Source organism: Gobius niger (assembly GCF_951799975.1).
Source record: "Gobius niger genome assembly, chromosome: 20".
NCBI classification, from domain to species: Eukaryota; Metazoa; Chordata; class Actinopteri; order Gobiiformes; family Gobiidae; genus Gobius; species Gobius niger.
This window is the reverse complement of record NC_136871.1, coordinates 8,459,431-8,472,789: the sequence shown is the minus strand read 5'-3', so window position 1 is coordinate 8,472,789 and position 13,359 is coordinate 8,459,431. Positions and strand designations below refer to the sequence as shown.

At 42.0% G+C, this 13,359-nt stretch overlaps 1 protein-coding gene and 1 long non-coding RNA gene across 2 annotated transcripts in view; one reads left to right on the top strand and one right to left on the bottom strand.

Annotated features, from left to right (window-relative positions):
* LOC306980135 overlaps positions 1-13,359 on the bottom strand; it is an 857,770-nt gene that overhangs the window by 709,241 nt on the left and 135,170 nt on the right. The window lies entirely within an intron of this gene.
* The window catches only part of LOC306980052 (CTTNBP2 N-terminal-like protein), a 28,819-nt gene continuing 27,168 nt past the window's right edge, over positions 11,709-13,359 (top strand). The window contains exon 1 of the mRNA XM_079579279.1: positions 11,709-11,808. Within this exon, the coding sequence (XP_079435405.1) occupies positions 11,803-11,808 (6 nt within the window). The 5' untranslated portion in view covers positions 11,709-11,802. The remainder of the gene's footprint in view (positions 11,809-13,359) is intronic.

The following is a 13,359-nucleotide window of genomic DNA, read 5'->3' as shown; positions in this document are numbered from 1 at the left end:
AACAGCCCACGTCTCCAAATGCGACGTGTGTGCTCTGTATTGTCCCATTAGTTAGTTAAATAAGGGGTTTTACAGAGTGATTTGGCGGTGAAGAGAGAGCTGATATGATACGGGTCTTAATGTTGGTCAAATTAAGTAATGACTACCATTAAGACACGGCAGTCTGGAAGCACACACTCAACATGGAGAGAGCGAAACCAAGGCTTCACAATTAATGACTACAACACAATCGGTTCTATCTACCACCTCTAATACAACCACTACTACTACTTCTACTACTACTACTACTCCTACTACTACTACTGCAACAGCTACTACTTCTACAATTTCTAAACACTGAAGAGGCACCAAGAGCCCACACACCTGTAGCACAGTGGAGGTGTCACAAGAAGAACTACAGGAAAGAAAAAGGTACAAATGAGGAGAAGAAGGTGAAAGACTGTTTGCAGGAGGAAGAGGAAGGAGGAGGTGGAGCTGATCAGTGCAGGACACCACGCTCTGAAACAGGGATAAAACCATGAGGCACTGCATCGGTTCAGAGGATCAGAGGGGACTGAAGGCAGCCAGCCAGGTTTCCTCGGGTGCAATGGTTTCCTCCAAAAATACGCTGGTCAGGTTGGCCCGCAGGACTAACGCCTGAACACAATTTACAATGAGAAATAAAGCACTTACTTACTTACTACATAAACAAACTACTACAACTACTACAGTTACAAATATTAGAATCAGAATTAGAATAGTTTTTATTGCCATTGTTGGTGAACATGCTCACCAACGATCGGATTTTTCCCCCCGGTACAATCGTGCAACATAAAACAAAAAATAAAAAATAAATCATAAAACACATAACTTAGATAAATGATTAACTATAAAAACTTTAAAACTACAAGACTATAAGGGCATGAATAAGAAGATTAAATAAACTATGATAAAGACAACAAGTACTACAACTACTGCTACACCTACAATTACAGCTACTACAACTACTACTATACTATTATTATACTACACTATGCTATTATTATGATGACTACAACAAAAATTATGACTATTACTACAACTATTATTATTAAGTACTACTACTATTACATTGACTGCTACTAACACTATACTAGCTACTATTTCTACAACTACCACAGCATTTACTATTACTTCTACAACTACCATATATATTTACTAGCTGAGACCCGGCCTTTGGCCGGGCCTCGCTAGTCTCCACATTTGATATTCAGAGATTATGAGTTATTACAAAGAAATGTCCAGTATAGTCCCTATAACCCGTCACTCAGTACAGCTGTAGACCCGCAGTAAGCAGACTAGTGGTTCCCAACCCATTCCTAAAACTATGGCCACTCCAAATGTTTAAAATAATGAATGCTAAAAATAATTTAAAACAAACTGCAATTGGAGTGTTTGCACCCGTACTCCTTTCTTATAAACTACATCGACAATATGTTGCAAAACTCAGGGAATAGAAATCAAGAAACAGTGGAATATTTATGGAGAAATATTAGCGGTTCAGCTCTAACGGTTCGGTTCACGGTGCAGGACCCGTGGTTTGGAGCAATCTAAAAAATAAGAAGTTGTTTGTTATTAGACAGTATTTATATCCTTATAATACAATTGGCAATGCTTTCAAAGCCGATTTATAGAATGTAAAGAAGAAATAGAGAAGAAATGGTACAGCAGCAAAGTAAAAAAAAGACATAAATAAAAAAAAAAAAGCAACAGTGCAGGCCATGCGCTCGTTAAGTGGTTTCACTTTCGCTTTCCGCACACGGAGGCTGAAGCTCTCGGAGCAGCGCGTTTCATTTGAAGCTCGTGTTTCTGCGTGTACTTTTTTTCGGAGACAAAACTTTGGAGACGGAATATGACCAGGATTGGATCTTACGCATGTGTCTGAGCTTCTGACATGACAGCACTGGATCTGTAATGAACCACAGCCTCGGTCACTGCAGGAGAGACTTAAACAAAGATGCGTAGATGTGTTTTGGAGGATGTACCTGTACCTGCGGAGCGTCTGCAGCTGCAGTTTAGGGTGAGTGACGATGACACACATCGCCCTGTTAGGATGCGCGCACGCACACATACACACACACACGCACGGCAGTCAGATCTCGTGCACTCGCGTTGTAGTGACGGCGGGTTGTCCTCGGACAGCAGCACCGCGGTCCATATGGACCCGTGACCAATGCCCGCGGCCGGTGGGACGGTGACGTGGGGCCGCCCGCGGATTTTTGGGAAATGAACATGGCAAGTCTTATATAGCGCTTTTCCAGACGCTCGTCGGTGTACAATTTGTTGCAGTACTCATTCAGTCCACTGCGCACATCAGCCCCCACCACCAACCACGCACACACTCACTACTGTCGCCAGGTTCCCAAACGGTCTCCCATCCCAGTCCTAACCAGGCCCGTCCCTGCTTAGCTTCAAAGTCGGTATGGGAAATAAACATGGCGGCGCCCAGGCGGCGGCCATTGAGATAGCGTTTTCTATAATAGATAGCCCATACTGCCTTTGCTCTGCCCAATCCCGTCAGACCTTGGAAGCTAAGCAGGGAAGGGCTTGGTCGGTTCTTGGATGGGAGACCGTTTGGGAACACGGGGAAGCCTGGGGTGAATGTGCATGAGTGAGTGGTTGGTTGTAGTCGGAGGGGCCGATGGTACAGACTGGTTGCGTCGCTTCAGTCAGTCGACCCCAGGGCAGCTATGGCTACAACACTAGCTTGCCACCACCAAGTATGGAATGAAAGAATAATGACTTTGAGAAACTTGGTAATACAGGCTTGTAAAGCGCAATACAAGTGAAAGGCATTATTATTATAATTATTATTATTATTACTACTACAACTATAACTTGTAGTCATACTGCCTTTGCGATGCCCAATCCCGTCAGACCTGGGAAGCTAAGCAGGGAAGGGCCTGGTCGGTACTTGGATGGGAGACCGTTTAGTAACACCAGGAAGCCTAGCGAATGTAGTGAGAGAGTGAGTGGTTGGTGGTGGTCGGAGGGGCCGATGGCGCAGACTGGTTGCCTCGCTTCCGTCAGTCTACCCCAGGACAGCTGTGGCTACAATAGTAGCTTACCACCACCAGGTATGGAGTGAACGAATAATGCAATGTAAAGCGTCTTTGAGTGTCCAGAAAAGCGCTATATAAAACCAATGCATTATTATTATTATTATAACTATAACTACTACTTTTAGCCTACTACTACAACTATAGCTACTACAACTACTACTACTACTATTACTACTTCAGCAACAACAACTGCGATTACTGCAAATACTACAGCTACTACTACTGTTCTAACTACTGCTGCTACTGTGGCTCCACACCGTGTGTCTTTTTATTCTTTAATAATTTAACAGTGAATTTCTTCTCAGGACAGTCCGGGCCAAAGGGGATTATATGGTATACGTTTTAAGGGGAAGGGGAAGCCGAGGAAACCTGAGGAGATCCAGTTAGAAAATGATTGTCTGTTTTACATCAGTACTTCTGTGACTGATTAAAAGCCATACTTTGGGACTGGAGAGGTCTGTCCCCTGCTCAATTCATTTACCTCACAAGCTGAAATTTTGATATATACGGTTGTTATCTTAAAGGCCCTTATACATGATTTATTTTTAATCTTTTGGTGCGCTTACAGACAATGAAAGCGGGAGCAAGTAAATTTAATTGTTTGTTGTGTCCAAACTCATTCCTAACTTTCCTCACACTGTCCTTTATAAGCACTTTCCACAATTTGCAGGGTCCAAACCAAAATGCTTTCCACCATCAACATGAAACGATGTGAAAAATACAAACACCAGCAATACTAAATATGAGGCGTCATGGAAGGCCTGTCTAAATAAGAGTCTTTATTCTGGACTTGAACAGTGGCAGGTCAGTAATGACTCGCAGCTCGACCCTGGAGCGAAATCCACAGTTTAGGCCCGATCGCCCCACAGCCTGGACCCGGCTCTGCAGGGGCGGGGGATGGACAGAAGCTCGGACAGATACGGTGGAGCATGTCCATTAGGGTGCATCAAACGCCCCAATGTCAACCAATGATGATGTCCCCAGTTTTAAAACATTCCTTTGGTCATAAAAAGAATTTCTACCAATTTTTGTCTAATTCCAACATTGTTTAGGGGGTCCACGTCAATAAGCAAGATCTGCATTATGAAGCATATGCGATATTCATTTAGCTGAATGTTTTGTGCTGTTGATCTCTTTACTTATTTCATATTTTACAATGGTTTTGAATTTGATTAAATGACTATTCTTTGCTTGTTTATTCAAGTTGTTTGTGAAGTTTGTGAGTTTTTACAAAATATTTTGTATTCACAAACTGTTATTACAGGGCTGTTCGATTCAGCACATTTTGACTGTTAACACATTGAGCGCCAACAATCCAGACCATTTTTGGATCTCGGAAGCTAAGCAGGGTCAGGCCTGGTTAGTGCTTGGATTGGAGACCGCCTGAGAATACCAGGTGCTATAAGCTTTTACCTCCAGGGCTAAGACCTCCAGTCCTAACAGGTCCAGGCCGGGTCTGATACCTCGGGCCTGGAAATATGCGCTAAATTGCAAATTTTCGATATTTTGACAAAACATTGATTTGAATGGTGGACCACCTAAATGTACTTCAAACTTCACCAAACTTTGCCATACATTTTCTTTTTTATATATATATAAAAAAGCTAGACTAGGGAAAAAATGATCCATTGAAGTTTAAAAAAATATGGGGCATATGATGCACCCTAATGTCCATGAAGAGCTTATCACTACATTCTGTCTTCAGGTATCAGGGGTTGATGGGCACAGGAGCCGTCGTCCCTCACTGAAGCCCCAGAACAGCATCAATCTTGTTTTTAAAGGATGGGCATGGCACCCAAAAGTACAATTTATGCAATCAACTTGTTTTTTTTACCTTATATGCACAATTATGTTCCACTGCTAGTCCAATATGAAAACCTTCTCTTTTGCCAATCTGCAGTTTCTGTGATAAAACTGTCTTGTTTAAACCACTGAGATGCTTACCTTGGGGGCATTTGCAACACCTCCAAATTTTGCATTCAGCTGCCATCGCATGATCTGTGCCTAAGGACATGTTATGCAAATGAATAATCAGCAATGAACCAAGGTCAGGCGATGCACAACAAATCAACATATTTATTTTTGTACGGTTCCACTTTTGCAATCAGGTATATAGGCAGGCAGACGGGGCGCATTACTGAGGGCATGAGAGGATGGCATCTTGGCTCTCATGAATGCATCCGCCAAACTAAAAATCGGAAACAAGTGACAGTTACGAAGCAGTTGATGAATAGCTAAAGCCCCCCCGCAGAAATTGTGCCAGGCAACAGACGAAGATAACGAATACAGATTAGGTTGGATTGTAGTCAGCTTCCAGCCATAGACGGGGCTTTTTCGGGGCTTTCTGTCAGTGCCGTCTCAAATCACAGGGCTGTGTTCCCCCCCGTAACTACTGCCTACTGTGCTGGAGCCAGATGTGAACATAATGCTTTCACTTAAAGAGCAGAAAAGCCATGCATTAGAATCATGGGAGAGCAGATGTTTCCTTTGAATGTAGTGTTTACGTACAGTTTATAAACGAGCGTGTTTTTGAGTAGGGGAGACCGGGGCTATTTGTCACGCGGGGTTATTTGTCATATTGCTGTACGCTGGTACTGATATATAATATGTGTATTGGTATTTCTCTTGAGGTGGCTCGGGCATCTGTTCCGGATGCCTTCTGGTCGCCTCCCACGGGAGGTATTCCAGGCATGTCCTAGTGGGACAAGGCCTCGTGGAAGACCCAGGACACGGTGGTGGGACTATGTCTCCGAGCTGGCCTGGTGTCGCCTCGGGGTCCCCCCAGAACAGCTGGAGGAGGTGTGTGTGGATCGGGAAGTTTGGGCATCTCTGCTGAGACTGCTGCGCCCGCGACCCGGCCCCGGATAAAGCGGAAGAAAATGGATGGATGGATGGTATTTCTCTTCTCTTCCAATTATAATTCTCTCATTTGGACTGAAGACATGAGGACAGGACACATTTGAATTCATGCCTTTTCCCAAACTTTAATGTTAATGAGGGCTTTCCTTTTTGTTAATGCCTTAAAGAGACTAGATGCAAGTTGGTAATTTTATACTCACTACTGCCACCTCAGGTCATACTTGTAACTGCACCTTCTATATTAAGCTCGTGCATGACGGCACTTCGGACCCAAAGTAACAACTTTTTGAGTGACAGTGCAGGATTTTAGAGGCAGTTGTGGTGAATACGTCTGGGCTCAGTCTACACATTAGGACATGGCTGGAACATGTAGGGGGAGGAGAATACTTAACATTTTTAAACTCCGTATAGTCTCTTAAACAAAAGACACTGATTTGAAAGACACAGATGCTAGCTTCGATTTGAGCCGTTTTAGAGCTAACATGCTTTGTAAAGTGGACACTCGGGGGGGTTATTTGTCACAAAAACTGAGGGGTCATTTGTCACATGGGGTATGAATGGTGGGAAACCGTTTTCTTTTGTGTCTAATATGGTTTTATGATCACTTTATTTTAGCATTAGCTTTTATAGAGACTGGGTAATTTTAGTGAATTTGTACATTTTACACCGCCAGCATTTTGCAACAGTTAGTTTAAAATACGTGTTATTAAAACATCTGGCATTGCATTTCGACTGTTTTAATCTAATTAAAGTGGGGGTATTATGCTTTTTTTCATTCACATAGCACCAGTCTATATCACACTACAATAATGACGAACCTTCTGTTGGTCTTTAAATGCAGTAAATTAAAATAACTGCCTTGTATAAAACTGCTTTCTCAAAATGGCTGTAGCGAATGTCTTGAAATAGGCCTCTGTCTCTTTAAGAACCTCTGACCCTTTCAGACAAGCCCCCTCCACACGCTGTCTGTGGCATCAGTGGGGAGGGGGTTCTGCTGAGGGGCAGTGGTTGGTTACTCGGCTGGTGACGAAAGCTCGGAGGCGTCTCCAGGAGGTGGGGGCGTTCCTAGGAGGAGTCAGGCAAACCTATCCCTAAAATGGCTGCCATCAGAGTTTTTACAGATTACTCAAAAATACGTGAATGTGCCAAGGCAACACTTCAGGCATGTTTTTAATGAGGGAATGACATAATAACATGATGTAAAGCTTGAAAAAGTCCATCTTGCATAATACCCCCTTTAATCTTTTTATCTCAAAAATCTAAAAAGATCTAAAACTCCATCTAAAACTCCAATAAAAACAATAGTGACAACCAACCCCACACATTGTGACAACTTGCCTCGCATATGGGGCACATTGTCACAGTCGATTTTGTTGTGTTTGACGGTTAATAACTATTTATCGCAATATGATAGAACAAAGAGAGCGAGGTCTCCTTCAAGTCTAGGGTCCAAGCTTTCATTTAATGCAGGTCTGGCTGTTGTGGGATCTTCTGCTGACAAACTCTAGAGAAAAAGGGTGACAAATAGCCCTGCTCTCTCCTACAAATGTGGGACCACACGTGCATAAATATCGGCAAGTCAAGGAAAATGTATTACTCAGTGTGGAGTTTGTACTGCATGTTCTCCCCGTGTCTGCAAAGGTTTCCTCTGGATGCTCCGGTTTCCCCAATGACTAAAAACATGTACAATAGGCCAGGATGAATGAATGAGAGAATGTGTTTGAGAGAGCCAGTGTGGGATAATGGGTACACTACAAAAACTGAATATCAAGCATTGGCTTAAATGACTTGAATTGAGGAAATGTATCCTGTTTTGAGCGGTTTTCACTCATTTAGACTACTTAATACTGATCTTGTTAATTACTTTTTGCAGTGTAGAAATCAGACCAAGGCTACTACACTGCAAAAAGTAAATAACTAGATCAGATAAACATCTCAATTTGAGCATAATAATCCAAATTGTAGTTGTTTTGACTAGTTGAGAAGTTCTTAGGCATTTGTCCTAGATTATTTCACTTGTTCTGAGATGTTTCCGACTCGTTTCAATACATTTCGTCCTTATTTCAGGTAATTTTCTTTGCCAATGGGGTAAGAAAATTGGTCTTATCTCATTGGCAATCTTACTTTCTTATTTCAAGCGAGATTTACCTTAGAACTGGTCTGAAATGTCCACAAACAAGCAAAGTAAACTTGGTCTGATCAGGAAAAGTGTCTAAATGAGTGAAAACCGCTCAAAACAAGAAACATTTCCTCAATTCCAGTCATTTAAGCCAATGCTTGATATTCACTTTTTGCAGTGTATCTGACGTGGCGTGTTTACATGCATGAGACCCAATACAAAAAGTAGGTCCATTTCACATTTTTGTAAAAGCAGATTCTAAGTGTTTCGTGTGTTGGAAGAAAATATCCTTATTTGGGTCATGACATGATTTGTTTGTCCATCCCACAACCAGCGCCAAAGGGACAGTGAGTCGATTTGTATTTTGACAGAGTTGTACAAACTGAACCAATTTAGCAATTGTGGGGGAAGTGTCTTGCCCCAGGATACAATGTCGAGAGCTGGAAAAGACTATTGGAGTTTGAGGAGCTTTTTGAGCAGCTTTTTGTGTGTAATATTACTGCATAGTTGCACCAGATTTCCAAGTCTTTTCAGTGACACCGACTGTACATTTTATCGCAGTATTGCACAAAGAAACTTTTCAGACATTTGATTGACCTCTGTGACTGCTGCAGCACAGACTTGATTTGAGTTTACCATAACCTTTGCGAGAAGATTTCTTTAGCTTATTTCATGGGTCAAAGTGTTCTTTTTCCATTTCTGCGTTTACGAAATGCCAATGTTCTGTTTAGGCTCGACTTCAGGAACACAGAAAGTCAAGGCACCTCAGAAAAATGAGCTATCGACTGGAAGAAAAAGGTCCAGTCAGCTCTTCCGTCCGAGGAGATAAGACAGAAAGTGAAGGAGAAGGACTGGGGCAAGAAAGTACAAAAGATTTAAAAAAAAAAAAGAAGACAAACTTGCTGACTCCACTAGATTTAACTCCAGATTTGTTTCCAGTAGAATCTGAAGACTGGTTATCGTCCAAGGAAAGGCTGTTTTAGATTGCTGCTTCCATGGGGCCTCTGTATCACTTTGAGGATATTGGCAAGAGTTTTATTAAATGACAATTTATACTTCGAAGATGGAAGTGTTGTTGAGTGGGTCATGAACATTAGTCGTATCAATTGGTGGCTTTACACATTCACTTCATAATGCATTAATCTGATATATATAGCGCTTGTTCCAGATGCTCAAAGTCATTTTACAATTCTGTGCATTATTAATTCCCTCCATACTCAGTGGTGGTAAGCGATTTTAGTGCAGTTGTTAGAGCCGCGTTCATAATTCTTGGTTTTGGTGACAGTCAGGGCCGTCGACAGACTTGCTGGGGCCCTGAGGAAGAGGGTTCCCCATGAGCCCCTCCCTCATTTTCCATATGATTTTCCCCTAATCCTGAGGCCCAGCAACTTCTTCAGGTTGACAAGCGATTAAAAGAAGATTTAATGTCTATTAGTCCTGAGGGATTCTTAACAAAGAGTTCTAAACCTGTTGATAGAAACATGATCAAGCGTGAGCAATGAACATTTCATGTTATACATTACTTTCAGGTATAAATGACCTTAAATTAGTTTAAGTTGTTTAAGGGTATCACTGAGAGACTGGGAACCACTGGCATAGAAGACAAAAGGAAGTTACTATTAATAGTCTAAACACAGTGTTGGGTCCGTTGTCAGGTCGTGGGGGCATCTATTGGAGCTGCCCAAATCCCATTGCACCAGCCCCTTATGGCTCCTCCTGCAGGTGGTGGGTCCACAGAAGGACGGCCTCACGATTCTCAGGCCTCTCATAAGGGGCTTCTGAACCGTTCTTTGTCTGACCCGTCACCTCGGACCTGTTTGCCACGGGAGACCCTACCAGGGGCATCAAGCCCCCGACAACAGAGCTAAATCAGGTGCTCAAACCCCTCCACCACGTTAAGGTGGCGGTTCCAGGAGGGGGGTAACCTATTCAAAAGTTAAAAAATATTGTACTTTTTTCAGTAACTAAGGAATATTACATATTGCTTACACAAAATATGGTATTATACTAGTCCTTACAGTTCAAGTAATGAGCCAAATGGTAGCTTATAGAGCACTTTTCTACCTTTATCAGGCCCAAAGCGCTTTACAGTAAGGAACCAGTCACCCATTCACTCTCATTCATACACCAATGTACACAGACACTGGAGGTAAGTAGGGTGAAGTGTCTTGCCCAAGGACACAACGACAGTGTGCATTTTGGAGGAATTGGGATTCGAACTCATTCTGATCACGAGACGACCCGCTTTACCACATGTGCCACCGTCGCCCCAAAGTGCATTTAAATGTATGAATGAAAAAATGACAAACTCCCCCAAAATGAACCGCAGCACCAAATCAAGTTACACTGGTGTAAAAGATCTGCAGTTGTGTGTTGTCAATGTCGTCAAAACAAAACACGAGAGAACGGGGACGGCAAAGGAAAAGGAAATCTTTGACTGCACTTTTGCCTAGTGGTGTTATTACTACTCTGGAAGTAGTAACTCCGAAGTTACTCAAAGTAGTGTAACTCAGCTATATTTTTGAAACAGTAACATGTAATACAAACATATTGCATTTTTAAAACTGTAGCTACGAATATAGAATTATATTACAGTTTGAAAGTAACTTGCCCAGCACTGCGTGTGGCCACCGCTGGCACAGAAGACAAAGTAAATTATCATTAATAGTCTAAACGCGTTCCATAGTCACAGGTTGAATGCCCTGTGGCTCCTATTAAGCCAAATGATTCGCTCACTCAGGCTGGCTTTGGTGATCTGGGAGCTAAATAGTTCCCTCCATCCATACGATGAACTGTGTGGGTGCTTTTTCTCACTCACTTTGAAGAATGGCTCTGTGAACACCTTAATGACCACGAGGAGGCACGTGGCTGCATTAAAACAAGGACCTTTATTACTCAGATGATGTTCATCTCTTTTAAAGCGATGGTTTTCACACATCTCCTGTGGCAGACTCAGGTTATGTGAGCAGTGCCCTCTGCTGGTCGCTGTAATGAAATGCAGTGCACAAATGTCCGGCCCTTGAACATTTCGTTTCAACAACATTCATACTGATACATTATTATAATTGACAGTTTCAGAAAGTGGGAGCGAAGCAGAGCCCTATATCTGACCATACAGAACAGATTTTAAAGTGTGTGAATGCAGGCTTCTGTTCCCAAACTTCTATATGCAGTCATTTTATTGCACTTTTTATTTCTTTTTTAGGGACACTGGGCTGGTTGTCTCATCTCCTATTTTAAGTCAAGGCTTTACGTTTCTATTTAACTTTTGTGCGACTCTAGTAGGATGTTCTGTTGAGGAGCAATGGACTAAAACAAACAAAAACACTTCAACATCTGATCACATTTCCTCTTTCCATTATCTAACCTAACTTTTTAAGCATCCAAATGAATAACTCATGTCTCTTTAGTTGAATTATACAATGGTAAATTAGTAGCAATATATCAAGCTGATCTCCCACTGAATTTCTCCTGGACCTTCCACGAGAGGAAGAAGCAGAGGCTGAGACACTAAACAAAGAAATCCAGCTAAAACTCAAGAGGCGGGACTCCCCTGCCCACATGAGGCCGTTCATTGGTCGCAGCGCGGGACTCGCCGTCGCTCGTTGGTTAATCCCTCCGCCGGACAAAAACTTCTTGGCAGTCCTCCCCAGCGTCGGGATCTGGGACCCGAAATCAACCGAAACAAATCTTGTGACAGGAGAAAAAGTTCATGCCGGAGTGCTCCAAACTTCAGACGGCCGCATGAAGGTAAGAAACCGATCAGAACCTCTCAGCGTGCGTAATAGCGCCACAAAGACGCACTTGCGGAGAGTAATGTCTGCAGTTCGGGACTAAAACAGAGAAGAGATGGGTAAGAAGTCGATGTTACAGGGCCAAACAGTTTGCAGCATGGAAGAAAAGTTCACCACTATAGAAATATTTACTGTGGAAAGCTGCGTACGTCTAACATAAAGTTAAAACAAACGCAGATCGACAAAAAGTAGCCGGTTCACTTATTTCCACTATAGTCCCGGAGTTGCAGCTACAGCTGGGTGAGGCTAAAGGGGATTCCACGAACTGCATCCTTTAGGTTTGCGCTTTATTGATGTTTGTGTCACTGCTAAACTTGCTTTTACGCGGAAACGACGAGAGAAGGGAAGCACGTCGTCTGTGGCCTGCGCGCAAACTAGGTTGACCCGCAAATCCAATTTAAGTTTGCGGTCACGGTGCTGCAGCAGTGCTCAGGCATTCTGATCATTAACGCAAGGAAAATCATTAGTGCAAGAGGAGCAGCTCAGCAACAATGTTCTTTATTAGCCACGTGTTTTATTACCAGTGTCGGGCAAGTTACTTTAAAATTGTAATGTATTCTATGTTAGGAGTTACATATGACTGTTTCAAAAATGTAGCAGAGTTAAACTACTTAAGAGTTACTTTTGAGTTACTTTTAGCTTAATATAATCAGAAAATAGTAATAAAGCCACTGAGCAAAAGTGAAGTCAGAGATTTAATTTTCCTTCTCTTTCCCCCATTCTCTCCTGTTTTGTTTAACTTCACGTAACTGCAGATCTTATACACCAGTGTCCAACTTAATTTATTTTGCTGCATTTTATTTGGGGGGAGTTTGGCATTTTTTTGTTCATACATTTAAACACTCTTGTTACTCGAGTTACTTTAAATGTAATGACTAATATATTCCCATATTTTGTTTAAAGTAATATGTTTTATTCCTTAGTTACTGAAAAAAGGTCATATTTTTGTACACTGTTTATTAGGGCTGGGACAAAATATCGGATCGGATTTGGATCCCAATACCAAGTATCGATACTTTTTCATGTATCTCAATACTTGTGTTTGGAGGTATTTTTATCCTGTGCTCCTTTGTTTTCCAGTAACGGCAAAAACTGTCAAATGGCATTGTGTTTCTAAACATTGGACACATGACTGTTTCCTTTTTACACATTTTAAAGGTACACTGTGTAACAATTTGAACTATACTGTTGCCTGCAAAACAAAACATGTCCTTAATGACCAGCTCAACACAGAAAATGCTGTTACTGCAGTGGTTAAGAAACAAATGGATTTGGATGAGGAACTAGCCTGTTTAAATCTCAAATACTACTGCCTTTTGTCACATCTCCATGGAAACGAGCTGGAGACGCACCTACTCCTGGTAAAGTTTATAGTCATATCTTAGGAGAGGTGAGCTTCAGAAATGTTTGTTTGTACTTTTCAATTATGAATATATCTGTCATAAAATAGATGCTTGCATTTCAATTTTATGTATCGGGTAAAATTCTACACGGTGTGGCTTTAAGG